Source organism: Bos mutus, chromosome 17 (assembly GCF_027580195.1).
Source record: "Bos mutus isolate GX-2022 chromosome 17, NWIPB_WYAK_1.1, whole genome shotgun sequence".
NCBI lineage: Eukaryota > Metazoa > Chordata > Mammalia > Artiodactyla > Bovidae > Bos > Bos mutus.
This window is the reverse complement of record NC_091633.1, coordinates 12,308,083-12,321,994: the sequence shown is the minus strand read 5'-3', so window position 1 is coordinate 12,321,994 and position 13,912 is coordinate 12,308,083. Positions and strand designations below refer to the sequence as shown.

Sequence of the window (13,912 nt, the reverse complement as noted above, 5' to 3'; positions counted from 1 at the left end):
AGCTCTCTGGTCAGGACCAGGAAATGAACCCCTAATAGAGAGACATAATTAAGATTTTTGGCCCTCGCGAGGGTTTTTTTTTTATTTTTTTTTCCCCAAAAGCGAGAATTCACAACAATTATTCTCATTAATTTTTACAACCTCTGTCTCAGTGGTTGGACCTGGCATTTATATTTGTTTTTCTCCCCATCAGGCCCCTCCCCCGGATATCCGGTTTTATGCTGATTTTGGAGGGAGTACGTTTGTATGACGCATGGAAATCAGTTTCAGTGGAGCCTTTGGGTAGAACTCAGACATCCAGGTGTATTTGTGCCTGTGAGTGACTAGCTCCACGTTAGGAAGGGAATTTCATAGACAGAGTTATGGTAAATGAGGGGACTAGTATGAAATAAGATAGACATTTTCACCGGCCCCTAAGCTTACATGTTAAGATTTCTCAGGGGTAATTCTTGCAACCATAGCCATCTATCCTCAAATCTACAGAGCAAGGTAGATAGGTAAGATCCACACATCTCCGTGTATGTCTCACCAATTGTGCGCATCTCTGACAGCATATTTTTGGGAGGTATGGTATAAGAACAAGAATTCTTTTTCTGTTTGAATTCTGTTTGAGGTGCAAGGGATTTCATAGACAGGGTTATGGTAAATGAGAGGACTAGTATGAAATAAGATAGGCATTTTCACCTGCACCTAAGCTTACTTCGAGCAGAAGTTTTTTTTGAGTAAAAGATTTTGCTGATAAAATACCAAAACCCACCCTTTTCTTTTTTTTGCTCTGAGTAATTTTTTTGTGTGGAATAGCGATGTCATGGAATAGGCATTAATTCAGCCCAGTTGCCCCACCCCGATTGTCTTATTGTTCTCAGTATTTTCAGGAGCTGGCTTCTGTCTCCGATGGGTGGGTGAGGGGCATAAAAATCGGGATAAGGGTTCCCTCCACCCTTTTTAAAAATGATCTAATTTTTACTCAACATTTTGAGAATCTCTCCCTCCTACCCCTCACCATTAAAAATGCTTTATGTTTTTATGGTTGCATTTTGCTGTCATAAAACTGGTGTGAGAAAGAAAGCCCCGCTAGGTGATGGGGCTGAGTTGAGGAGTGCACATGTTCAAGATTGTTATCCAAAAAGACTTTGTATTTAAAAAAAAAATTTTTTTATTGAGATAAAGTTGATTTACAGTGTTGTGCCAGTCTCTTCTGTTTTCCAGAGAGGTTTTACAGATGTTTCTATATACTCTGAAGAGTTGATTTGAAGTCAGAAAGTTGTAGGAATGGGTTACCATGTTAAAAAAAAAAGGAAGGAGAAGGGAACGTGTATACATAGACATCCCCACGCGTAGTTTAAAAGTTTTAAAGTTGATTTTATTTTTTTGGAACAGTTTCAGGTTCATAGTAAAGCTGAGTGGGAAGCAGAGCCTTGTATAACCTCTGTCCGCTTCCCCCAACCATGTACAACCTCCCCTACTAACAGCACCCCCCACCCCCAACCTCAGAGTGGGACACATGATACCACTGATGAACCTGCATGGACGCATCATCACCCAGGGTCTGTAGTTTGCCTTCGAGCTCACTCTTGGTGTTATAGATTGTGGGTTTTTTTTTTTTTCGGTTGTGCCATGCAACTCATGGGACCTTACTTCCCTGACCAGGGATCACACCTGTGTCCCCTGCAGTGGAAGCTCCAAGTCCTAACCCCTGGGCCACCAGGGAATTCTCTAGATTCTGTGGGTTTAGACAAATGTGTAATGACACGTCTTCACCGTGATGTATCCCACAGAAATCATTTCATTGCCCTAAAAATCCTCTATGCGTCTCTTGTTCATTTTCCCCTTCCTCCTAACCCCTGGCAACTGCTACTCTTTTTGCTGTTTCCCTAGTTTTGCCTTTTCCAAAATGTCATAGTTGGAATCACATAACATTTAAAAAATGTTAAGTTTATATATATTTTTATTGTGAGCACACAGACTCATATATAGTAATTTTATATTCATGACAGAGTCCTGGGGTTAGAAGGAAATGCTGTAAGACCATGTCTAGCAGAAAACAGAATGTTCTTGCCCCCAAATGGACAAATCTGTACATTCATTAATTATGCCTAGTTTCTCAAAGCAACTTCTTGGTTTCTCGAAGTCTGTAAAGATGCTACTGGGGGGTAGAAAAGATGGCTCTGTGCGGATCTGTAGATGATGGAACCATAGGAAAAAAATCTGTTCTTGTTCTAACTATCTTTCTATTCATCTACTACAGAAAGGGAGACTTACCTCGGTACTGGTTTATGTTAAATACTTCCGTAAAAGTGTCGGATTTTCCTTTGCAACAAAGGGAAGGCTGGCCTTCAGTGTGGAACTTTCTAGGGGTACCAGTAGAGAGAATTTGATACACTTGTTATCTTTGTATTGACTTGCAAGTGTTTCCACTTTGACATATAGAAAAGTGATATAGTATATTTATAAAATAGATTTACATAAAAAGTGTTTGATTTTGGACACGTCCACAGTGGTCTATTTAAATGGATAACCAACAGGGACCTACTGTATAGCACAGGGAGCTCTGCTCAATGTTACATGGCAGCCTGGATGGAAGGGGAGCCTGGGGGAGAATGGACACATGTATATTTTATGGCTGAGTGCCTTCTCTGGTCACCTGAAATGACCACAACACTGTTAATTGGCGATATTCAAATACAAAATAAAAAGTTTTAAAAGAAGAGGATCATTAAGAAGCCAGTAGAGGAAGAACAATGAAATAATACAAATATAAATAATCAATCCAAGTAAGACCAAAACTATGAAAGAATAAATAAAAAATAGTAAAAACAGAACATAATTATGACTACCTTAAATTTTAATCAGTAATTATAATTCAGTAGTTAAATTGAAAATAAACAGAATACTGGGCTTCCCTGGTGGCTCAGTGGTAAAGAATCCATCTGTCAATGCAAGAGATGTGGGTTTGATCCCTGGAGAAAGAAATGACAACCCACTCTAGTATTCTTGTCTGAGAAAATCCCATGGGCAGAGGAGCCTGGTGGGCTACAGTCCTTGGGGTTGCAAAAGAGTCGGACACGACTTAGTGACTAAACAACAACAAACAAAATACTAAGAAGTAAAAAAAGTGGTTTGGTTTAATAAAAATATTAAGCAGATTAGTAGACCAAGACTATATAGGTATAATAATGATGAAGTGATTTTTGAATGACCTCTGATGAACACTGCCTTGGTGTCTGTAAAGTGATCTGATATATAAAAATTCAATTCACACACAGTTTTTGGGACATACTTCTGGCAAACTTCATAGGGATGTACTCTTTTACCTAGATCTGCTACTATACATTCATGCTAACAGAATATGTTGATGATTTCAAGAATATGTGTGATGGACCTTGAACCAAAAGACCCCGTTCTATCACTGAGTTTTAGACATGGCAACAAAAATTTCCCAGAAGAGGATTCTTTCTTCCTTATATAATTAAAGAGGTTTGGAGCTGTTAGGTAGCTCTTGTATATATTATAATTCTATATGTTGGTCTTTATTTAATTAGACACCCTCCTTTTCACTGGAACTAGCAAACTCTGTGAAAACTATGAAATGAATGTGAAATGAGGTATAATAGGATTTTGAGAGCAATAATCAAGTCCTTCCCAATGGAGATTGCCACGCTGCAGGAAACTGACATCGTGTCAACATGGTACAATTTTCCAAGGGGGTGGAGGACCAAGTGTTGAGGTCTGCATTGTGTTTGAAACACAAAATGCTATGATTGAGACAAAAATGCCAATCCGGCTGGAATGATGCAGAGTATGACTCCAATTAGTGGGCAAACTGAAACCAGGTTTTTGTCCCCCCTTTTATAGACAGTCTGATCTAGGACATTTTTCAGAGCCTCATTTTGAATGCAGTGATGGGTCCTGTTGACATGACGGGCTTAATTTGCTTCTTTGGGTTGCCAGAGACTGTGTTTCCATGACACTTATCATTAGCTGGGTCACCAGGCGGTTTTATAGCAACCAAGTGAACACGGAACTCTCTCTCTCTGCTTCGTACAGATCACCCAGTTAAAGATTGAGAATAATCCCTTCGCCAAAGGATTCCGGGGCAGCGATGACATGGAGCTACACAGAATGTCGAGAATGCAAAGGTAAGAAAGTGTGATCCTTGGCTCCCCGCTCTCTGCATCCCTTGCCCTTCAATAGCCCAGGTGAGCCAGCAGCCCCGGAAGACCAGGCACAGAGAAATGGGGCCTTGTTGCAATCGAGAGAAACGAGAATGAGCCTCTGGAATCCCACTTTCTGATAAGCCTTTCACTGTCGCCCACCAGGCTTCTCTGTCCATGGGACTCTCCAGGCAAGAATACTGGCGTGGGTTGCTGTGCCCTCCTCCAAGGGATCTTCCTGACCCAGGGGTTGAACCTGTGTCTCCTGCAGCTTCTGTGTTGTAGGCGGGATTTTTATGGCGTAAACCAAACCCTCCATGTGGTCTCCTCTATCAGACGCTCTGGAGCGTGTAGATTTGGGGAAGACTGTGTATGAGGGGACTTGACCATTTGCATCTGCCCACGGAGCAAAAGCTACAATTTTCTCCTCTTTCTCTGCTGTCTTCCTCTCTAGTGAAGTCCTCTCTCTCTTTCTTCCCATAAGTCACCGCCGATGAATGATTTTCTTTTGGCAACAGCTCTTGGTAAATGAAAGGGGAGTTAATGGCTTGATTTCCGTGGGGTGATATACAGACTTGACACCACGCGGCCTCCCAGGCGTGGGGCGGGGATGGTGGATTAGAAGCTGGTGATAAAAATTGTTTGGTCTTTTTACATATCCTGTGGTCTTGGTCGCTGATATGATGAATAGGAGGGGCTCTGGCAAATGGACATAGTGGGAATTCGGTCTGATTTGAAACGATTGTACAAGCATTGCCAATTTTGTCGAATATTCTCTTGGTAGAGTTCCAAAATAACTTACCATATGGCAAGAGAATTCAAGATGCATTTTGTTCCTTTTGACCAAGAAATGTTGTTTTTTTCTTTCCATTTTGGTGGGTTTAGCATTTCAAAATAAAATGAGGTCATTTAGGAAGCTTAGCCTTATCCTTTCTGGAAAACCCGAAAAGGGAGAGTTGGGCAGATGGACACATGTACTCATTCAAAGGAGGACAAGAGACCCAAGAAGAAGAGGGAGAGAAAGGTCCCAGAGCTTTGTGGTTTAAACGTTGGGTTTGGAAATAACATGCTGTAGAAATCTTTTTCAGATAGTGGGCTTAGCAGATCTAATTTTGCATGCTTTTAAAAAATAAGTATGTCATTATCTTCAGGTCGAACAGGTACACCAGACTCATATGAATTCCTGTATTAATAACTGATTTCCTTCATGATGGTGGACTTGTAAGATGCTTTATGTGGTGAAAATAACGAAGTCCTTAAATTATTATTTAGAAACATTTTTAGCTTTACGTGTCTTCACTTGGAAGTTGGAGTTGAATTTAGCCTGTGGTCGGTGGAAAAGTTGATAACAAACATCGCTTGAAGGTGAAAGAGGTCAAACTATTTTCAGCTGTTGGCTCAGGGACCCACGTGTTGTTTATATGGTGTCTAAACCCCATCCTGTCCTGATGGTCATCTTGTCATCATGGCAGCTTAGCCACTGATGGACAGTCTCATCTTGGTCATCCTGCAGGTAGGGGTCCAGGCTGTGCAGCTGGGGACTGAAGGGCTTTTTCCATCCCCTACTTCTTCCCCCCTTTCCATCAGGTCCAGGGCAGGTGGGATTATGGGTTTAAGGTATTGCAAGTAGCCCCCTCAATTTTACCCGGTCATCTGGTCTCAGAGGTGCTACCTTCTTATCATGTCTCACAGTTCACCTCCTTTCTCCATCTAGGCTGCCTTTCCACCAGCAGCCTCACCTGCCACAGCCTCTAACCTCTTTAGGCCTGACACCAGCTCTGTTCCCCTCCCAGACATGTTCCAGGCAGCTGCCAAAGACATCTTGTCCCTGTGCTTGGTTGCTCAGTCGTGTCCAACTCTTTGTGACCCCATGGACTCTAGCCCACCAGGCTCCTCTGTCCATGGAATTTTCCAGTCAAGAACACTGGAGTGGGTTGCCATTTCCTTCTCCAAGGGATCTTCCTGACCCAGGAATGGAACCGGGGTCTCCTGCATTGCAGGGGATTCTTTACCAGCTGAGCTACCCAGGGAAGCCCAAAGACATCTTTGTACAGCACAAATAAGACACATTTCTTCACAGCCTCAAACACTCCTATTGCCCTCTGTGTCAGGTCCAGACGCCTTGGTGTGTTTGACCACGCCCTTCCCATCTGGCCTGGCCACGCCCTTCCCATCGGGCCTGGCCACGCCCCCTAGCTCTGTTCCTTCCGGTGTCCCCTCTCCCTTTCAATCAGGCTGAAGGAGTGGCTCCAAATCTGTCTTCTATCTATTGTTTTTGGCCCCGTGAACACCACGGTTGGTTAACTAAGCTCCATCTTTCCCCCCTCCCCTTCCATCTCCTGCCCATCACTAAAGCCTCCTTGTAACTATTTCTCCTTGTAGCTGTGCCTTCCTCCAGGGAGCTGCTTCTGGCCACAGACTGCCTGGTCCGGGTGTGTCTATTCCTAGGAGCCCTCACTGGTTTTCTGTGTCAGGCTGGGCGCCACACTTTGGAAGCTGGTTGGACAGATGATGGGCATGGAAGCAGAGACAGTGGGGGATGGACAGGTGTTTGAGAGTTCGCATGTCAGCAATCCTGGAGTCTCTTCCTACAGCTCTGAACCACGTGCCTGGTGAGCTATTTAGGCACAGGACTCTGCTTAGGTCTGAACTCTGCCCTAACTACTCCTTAGGGTTATTGCACATTGGCTGTGGGCTTCTTCCCACCTAGGCACCTGGAGTTGGAAGGAAGGAAAGGTAATTGGTCCTCAGTAAGAGGTCAGGGATTGACATGTTGGATTGAAACTCTCAGCCTCACAGACACGTGTGTCTTTGTGGCTGTGTGAGGAGTTGCATTGTGAAACAAAGAGAGTTGGACTGACCACTCTCCAGGCTGGGAGAGTGGACAGGGTCATCCACCCAGTTCTCTGGACCTGTCCCCTGGCGGGGAGAAGGAGCAAAGCAGAGAGGCTCCAGTAAGGTTTGGAGTCAGACAAACCTGGGTTCAGTCCTTGCTCTGCGTGTATCAGCCCGTGACCTCGGGCAAGTGATGTTACTGCAGGGGGCCTCAGTATCCTCATCTGTAAAATGGGCATAAATAAAGATAGCTTCCCCTTTCGGGAGTTCTTGTAAGATCTATGTGAGAGAGTGCCTGAAGGGTGCTTGGTTCCTAGTCCATGCTCTAAAATATGATCCGAGTCAGGGAGAACTCCTCATTACTCCTAGTTTTGCCCTTGTTCAGAATTGAGTCTGGGCTGTGGTCCCAACTCCCAGGTCACAGTTGGTAGTGACAAGTGGGGAAGATGGCTCTCCGGAGACGGCTCTGATAACAGCCTGGCTGGAACGGCGGGCTCACTGTTGATCTTGTAATCCTGTTTCCTGTCCCCCACACACCCGGTGACAGCTGGCTCAGGCAGCAAAGCGGGAGGAATGAAATTTCCTCTAATTCCAACAATCGGAACGGAGGGAGGGAGAGGGGTGGGGTGATGGAGGGCTGAACCTTAACTCTGCCGTGATCCCACGTAAATAACTTTTGGATTAGCTTGGCAAGTGTCTGGGCACGTACCCTCCTCCCCTCTCTTCACCCAGCAATCTGTGTTTGGAACATGCGGAGAGTATCTTAGTTATTTTCCAACGTTTATGTATGGTTTCTAGTTACAGAAGCGATAACTACTTATTCTGAAAATGGGAGAGTGAAGGGAAAGCAGAAAGAAGAAAATAAAATCATTTTGCAAATCCTGTCTCTAGCCGACTGATTAAAATATGTGCCAAGGTTATTTGGAAAGGTTAATCTGTGGCTTAAAAACATCTTATCCTAAAAAACCAATATTTCCCAATTTGCAGGGCCCCCTCCCCTGGTGACAAATGAGATGACTTTAGAGCGTGCCCACAGATACCAGGCACATCAGGCTGATTTCATAGACAATATTGTTTAGAATAAGACTAAGTTCTCTTTTATTGACTTATTTCTTTGGCTGTGCTGCACTGCATTTGGGATCTTGGTTTTGTGACCAGGGGTTGAACTCATGCCCACAAAACACAGAATCTTAACCCCTGGACCGCCTGGGAAGTCCTCAAGACTAAGTTTGAAGGAAGGAAGGGAAGAAGGAAAAGAAAGAAGGAGGGAGGGAGAAGGGAAGGCAAGCTAAGGCTGGTTGTTTAGAGAAAATATTCTTTGTGACCCCATGGACTGTAGCCTGCCAGGCTCCTCTGCCCATGGAATTTTCCAGGCAAGAATACTGGTGTGGATTGCCATTTCCTTCTCCAGGGGATCTTCCCATGAACTAAATAGCAGAAGAGGTGATATGAAGATTTGGCCAACGTTGTCAAGGTGATATGCAAATCACAGAAATTCGGGAGATGCACCTAAATGCTCACCCTAGTGAGAAAGCGTGGGCACTTCACTGTCAAAGCTGAATGAGAACTTCCTGGGAGTCAAAGGTCCCGGTGGGGCCAAGGACAGGGGCCACTGAGTGCAGGGAGGTGCTTTTATCGAGAGGATGGGAGTCAGGTTTTGTGGGATGAATGGGATTTTTTCTTTTTGCTAGCTCTTGTTTTTTAATTTTTAAACTCTATTTTATTTTCAGCTATGCCAGGTCTTAGTTGCTGCACATAGGATCTTCATTGCGGCATGCAGGCTTCCCTCTGGTTGAGGTGCTCAGGCTTAGTTGCTCCGAGACATGTGGGGATCTTAGTTCCCCTCCCAGGAATCGAACCCACGTCTCCTGCATTGGAAGGTGGATTCTTAACCAGTGGACCACCAGGGAAGTCCTGGTGAATGGGATTTGAATCTGTTGAGAGGAAGGGCTTTCTGGGTTGGATCAGAGGAGTGCGCAGGGATCTACCCGTCTGGGGCTCTGGAGGAGGCATCAGACTCTAAAGATCTCTGAAAGTCAGCTGCCGTGGCACTGTGACAGGGAACAGTGTCCCTAGAAGCGTGGGATTCTAGTGGTAGAAGGGACCCTGGGAGGCAGCGTCTGGTTTAACCTTCCTGCTTTTGCAAAAAAGAAAACTGCAGCCTGGAGACTCATTTGTTTTTATTTTTTTAAATTAATTTATTTTAATTGGAGGCTAATTACAATATTGTAGTGGTTTTTGCCATACATTGACGTGAATCAGCCATGCGTGTACATATGTCTCCCATCCTGAACCCCCCTCCCAGAGACTCATTTATTTATTCAGTTTTGGATCTGTTGCTTTCTTCTTCAGCGGACACCCATTCTTTCAGGGCTTACTCTGTGCCAGGTCCTGAGGATGCAAAGGTGAATCCATGCACCGAGGGGCAGGGTTCACTGATGCTAAAGCAGGCTCTCGAGCTGGGGTCCTGGCTAGCACACTGATGAGCCCTGGGGCTCCCCTAGCTCTATCTCCTCATCTGTAAAAGGAAGATAATTATAGCACCTACCTCCGGGGCTGTTGCATGGATGAGGTGAGGTAATATGGGTGTCCTAATTACTATTGCTATGCAATGAATGATTCCATTCCTAAATTTCCCATCTACTAGCTGCGAAACCCTGGGCTCTGAGCTGGCTCATTATCGCTGCATGAGACTCTGAATCCAGGACAGCCAGAGCTCCAGCACTTCGCTTCCAACACCTCTGCGCCCACGCAAAGGGGAGGACGTACAAGCAGCCTCGGTCCTCCCATGAGGAGCTCAGAGACCATCACAGTGCTCCAGATTTTGTCCACTTAACAACCTACTCCCGCTCAGGAATGCTCCCTAAATGCTGCTTAGGGCGGAAAAGCCAGGCATCGCTCGTTGTCACTGTGCCCAAAGAGAAGCCAGAAATCCCCAGGGAGGCACTTGGGTTTAGCTCAGGGTTTGGGGGTTGGGAAGGATGCCTCTGGACAGGTGTGATTGCTGTCAGGTTTTGGTGGGGACGGCTGCAGGTATCTGACGGCCAGACAAGGCTGGGTGTTCAAGATGGCACACCCCCAAGACTGCAGTTAACGCTGGCTTTTGGCTGGGAGCCCATCTGGGTGGTCCCCTGGAGCGTGTGCATGTGGCCCATCCAGCATGGACTCCCTCCATGGTGGCGAACTGTCCTTGGACAATCTTGAGAGGGCCTTTGCTTACTACACCTTGGGAGCCTGTTGCATCTCTTCTGCTACTTGCTGTTCGTTGAACAAGACTCACTAATGGGCTCAGATTCCAGGAGAGCCAGGGATCCTCCCTCTAGACAGAAGGAAGCCAGAGAGTGTGCCTGGGTGATTTAACACTGCCCCAGCTTGCCTAGGAACGCCTGACACTATCTCTGGGCTGGAGTGACCCTGGATCATGTCAGGAGGAGATGGGATCCATTCCCTCTTGAAGTCTGAGGCCAGGTTGACACCCAGTAAAGGTGCAGATACCTGGCAGTGAGCATCTTCACGATAGAAGGAATCACCTGTCTGCCCCGGCAGGCTACACCTGGTCTTTCTGTAAAGACAAACCTCAGAATAGGAACAGGCAGCAGCAAAGTGCTTCCTTGGGCACTGCTTGCTTTAATTCACACAGTGTGGCTGTGACTCATGCCTGGCCTTTCTGGCATACAAGCATTTGTGGAGCATGATGGGGAGACTGGCAGCGCCCAGCGGTGGCAGCTTCAGAGCTCTTCATGGGAGAATTGAGGTTGTCTCTTCCTCAGTCTTCTCGTGGACTGCCAATGCCTTGGCAGGAAGTAATCTCCAGAGCCGGGGTCCCTGGAGTCTCTGGTTAGCCTGTAAAGACTGATACCAAAGTTCCAATATTTTGGCCACCTGATGTGAAGAGCCGACTCATTGGAAAAGACCCTTATGCTGGGAAAGATTGAGGGCAGGAGGAGAAGGGGGCGACAGAGGATGAGATGCTTGGATAGCATCATCGACTCAATGGACATGAGTTTGAGCAAACTCTGGGAGATAGTGAAGGACAGGGAAGCCTGGTGTGCTGCAGTCCATGGGGTCACAAAGAGTTGGACACGACTGAGCGACTGGAAAAGAACAGCAACCTGAGAGCAGATAGGAGAGCCAGGAGTCCAGGTTGTCCCAGGTAGAGCAAATAGGTTTTGTCAGCTCCCGGCTGGGGGCATCTCTGTCCACCCACTTAAGAAACAGACCATTGTCCCCTGACTCTGCAGGGTAGGTCACCTCCTCCTCATCCACCTTATCTAAGACCCCTTTGGAAAATCCAATTAAAGCAAGAACTCTGAAAAACTCACAATATATAAATAGAAGACAAAATGTCAAGCAATTTTGAGGAATTTATAGGGTCTGGGATCCTTAAAAGCTTAAAATCCAGGACTTTCCCTGGTGGCCCAGGGGCTAAGATCCTGTGATCCCAGTGCAGGGGGCCGGAGTTTGATCCCTGGTTGGGAAACTAGATCCCGAGTACTGCAACTAAGACCTGGCACAGCCAAATAAATAAACAAATATTAAAAAAAATTTTTTAAACCTTTTTAAAAAAGGTTAAAATCCTTGCACTGGAGCCATCCCTTCTTTTCCAGCAACCACCCCCCGCCCCCATCCCTGCCTTCCTAATTTTAAATGACTATTCAGCTCCTAACTTCAAATGGTTATTTTTCAAAAAGAAGGCTCAGCGCTCTTGTATTCTCATGCTTGTGGTTAAAGCTGATGTGCTTAGTCACTCAGTCGTGTCTGACTCTTTGCGACCCCATGGACTATAGCCTGCCAGGCTCCTCTGTCCATGGGGATTCTCTAGGCAGGAATACTGGAATGGGTTGCCATGCCCTCCTCCAGGGGATCTTTCCAACTCAGGGATCGAACTTGGGTCTCTGATGTCTCCTGCATTGGCAGGCAGGTTCTTTACTGTCTGAGCCACCAGGGAAACCCATGGGGATGTCCAGTTAATGAGATCTGATCTCCAGGACAGCGAACGTTCTGGAGGTGACATTAACTCCTCACTCCTTGCTGTACTTTTGGCTATGCCTGTGGCTTCTCCCAGGAAAGTGTGAATTTATGTAAAACAAGAAGGCTCTTTATGTTTGGGAGGCCAAGCCAGCCTAAGTTGTAAGTGGAGGTTTGTTCCGAGAGGTCTCACCTTGGTCCTGGTTGTCCATCATTCATCTGCAGCCCCACACCCAGCTCTCTGCTCCCCCAGTGAACCTGCTCTTCAGGGACAGTGTCTGAGGGTAAATCGCCCGTAAGCGTTGTTTCTCAAACTTTTGGCAGACATCACAATTAGCTGGGGGTGGGGAGGCTGGTGAAAAAAGCAGGTTTCTGGGTCTCACCCTTAGAGGTTCTGAATCAGTGGCTCTCGGGAGAAGGTACAAAACTGTCCTTTATCAAGTTATTTGATGGAGGGGTCCCCTGGTCAGACCTGGATAATTTCTTGGCCCTACAAAATGAGCAAAGACGTGCAGAAAATAATGTGTGACCTTACCTTCTGGAAACGGAGCTCATGGGCTGGGCTATTTTATAAAAAGGAACCCGTTTCTCTACTTGGTGGCCAACTTTGGCTGAACATTGGAAATCCCGAGAGTGTGTCCAATGTTGTATTATGAAAAATGTAAGACATATAGAAAACATGGAAGAATTGCATGGAGACCACCCATATACCCACTGATTTGGTTCTGTAATTAATATTTTGCTATATATTTGCTCTATCACACATCTGTCCACTGATGTATCTCTCCATCCACCAATCCATCTATTTATCTTTTCATCCATCAATGCATACATACATTTATCCATCCACCAATCTACCTTTTCACCAGTCCATCCATCCATCCATCTACCATCTTATTTTTTTAAATTTCTATCTTATTTTTTTTTCTCAATAATAGAACTATTTTATTAAACATATGAACACACTTATTTTGTACAACACGCATTTCTTTCTTTCCTCTGCTGCAGGAAGCCAGGCTCTAGAACCCCATGTTTATAAAAACACACTTTGGCAGCTACTATGGCAAGGTGAAAAAAGTGCAATTCCGAAAGTAACAACACAACCAAAGTGGGGAACAAAAAAGGCAGAGCTGAGTGGGCCCAGCGCTGCTCATCTTCTCTCAAGAGGCAACAATTTAAGAACAGAAACTCTTGAGCGTTATTTAAGCAGTACTGCCCAACTCTCTTGGTAGCATCTCTCTTTCAATTCCATTTATCTTGATGTTGTAACTAACTAATCTGTTACTTCTTTAAGAAATTCTGCCCTGGTTTATATCCTTTTCAGTGGCCCATATCCCTTTGAGCTTCAAAAACACACAAGTCGCTCAGTCATGTCCGACTCTTTGCGACCCCATGGATTGTAGCCCACCAGGCTCCTCCGTCCGTGGGATTTTCCAGGCATGAATACTAGAGTGGGTTTCCGTTTCCTTCTCCATAAATTTACTTTTTAATTGGAATAAAACTGCTTTACGTTGTTTGTGTTGGTTTCTGCCATACAGCAATGCAAACTGGCCATAATTATACATATATCACCTCCCTCTTGAGCATCCCTCCCCTTCCCCATTTTTTTGGATGTATTTCACACTCAGTTGCATTTGTGAGTACCTTTCATCCTTGTATACTTCAGTAGACATGCCATTAACACGGATTCAATTTTTGTTCATGATTCTGTTTCAGGTAAAGTCTACATACCGTGAAATGTACAGATCTTAAGTACACCATTCACTTCTTGACAAATGCATATACCTGTGAAACCCAAGTCCTTATCATAATATAAAACATTCCTTCACCCAGAGAGTTCCCTCATGCCCCTTCCCGGTTATTCCTCTTCTACCTCCCCACCAGAAACAATTAATATTGTGATTTTTTAAAAAACTGTCAGGTTTGTCTGTTATAGAATTTTATATAAAGGAAAC

At 45.3% G+C, this 13,912-nt stretch overlaps 1 protein-coding gene across 2 annotated transcripts in view; it reads left to right on the top strand.

Annotated features, from left to right (window-relative positions):
• The window catches only part of TBX5 (T-box transcription factor 5), a 53,037-nt gene that overhangs the window by 17,911 nt on the left and 21,214 nt on the right, over positions 1–13,912 (top strand). For both annotated transcript variants that reach the window (XM_005895581.2, XM_005895580.2), the window contains exon 7: positions 4,048–4,139. In XM_005895581.2, the coding sequence (XP_005895643.1) occupies positions 4,048–4,139 (92 nt within the window). The remainder of the gene's footprint in view (positions 1–4,047; positions 4,140–13,912) is intronic.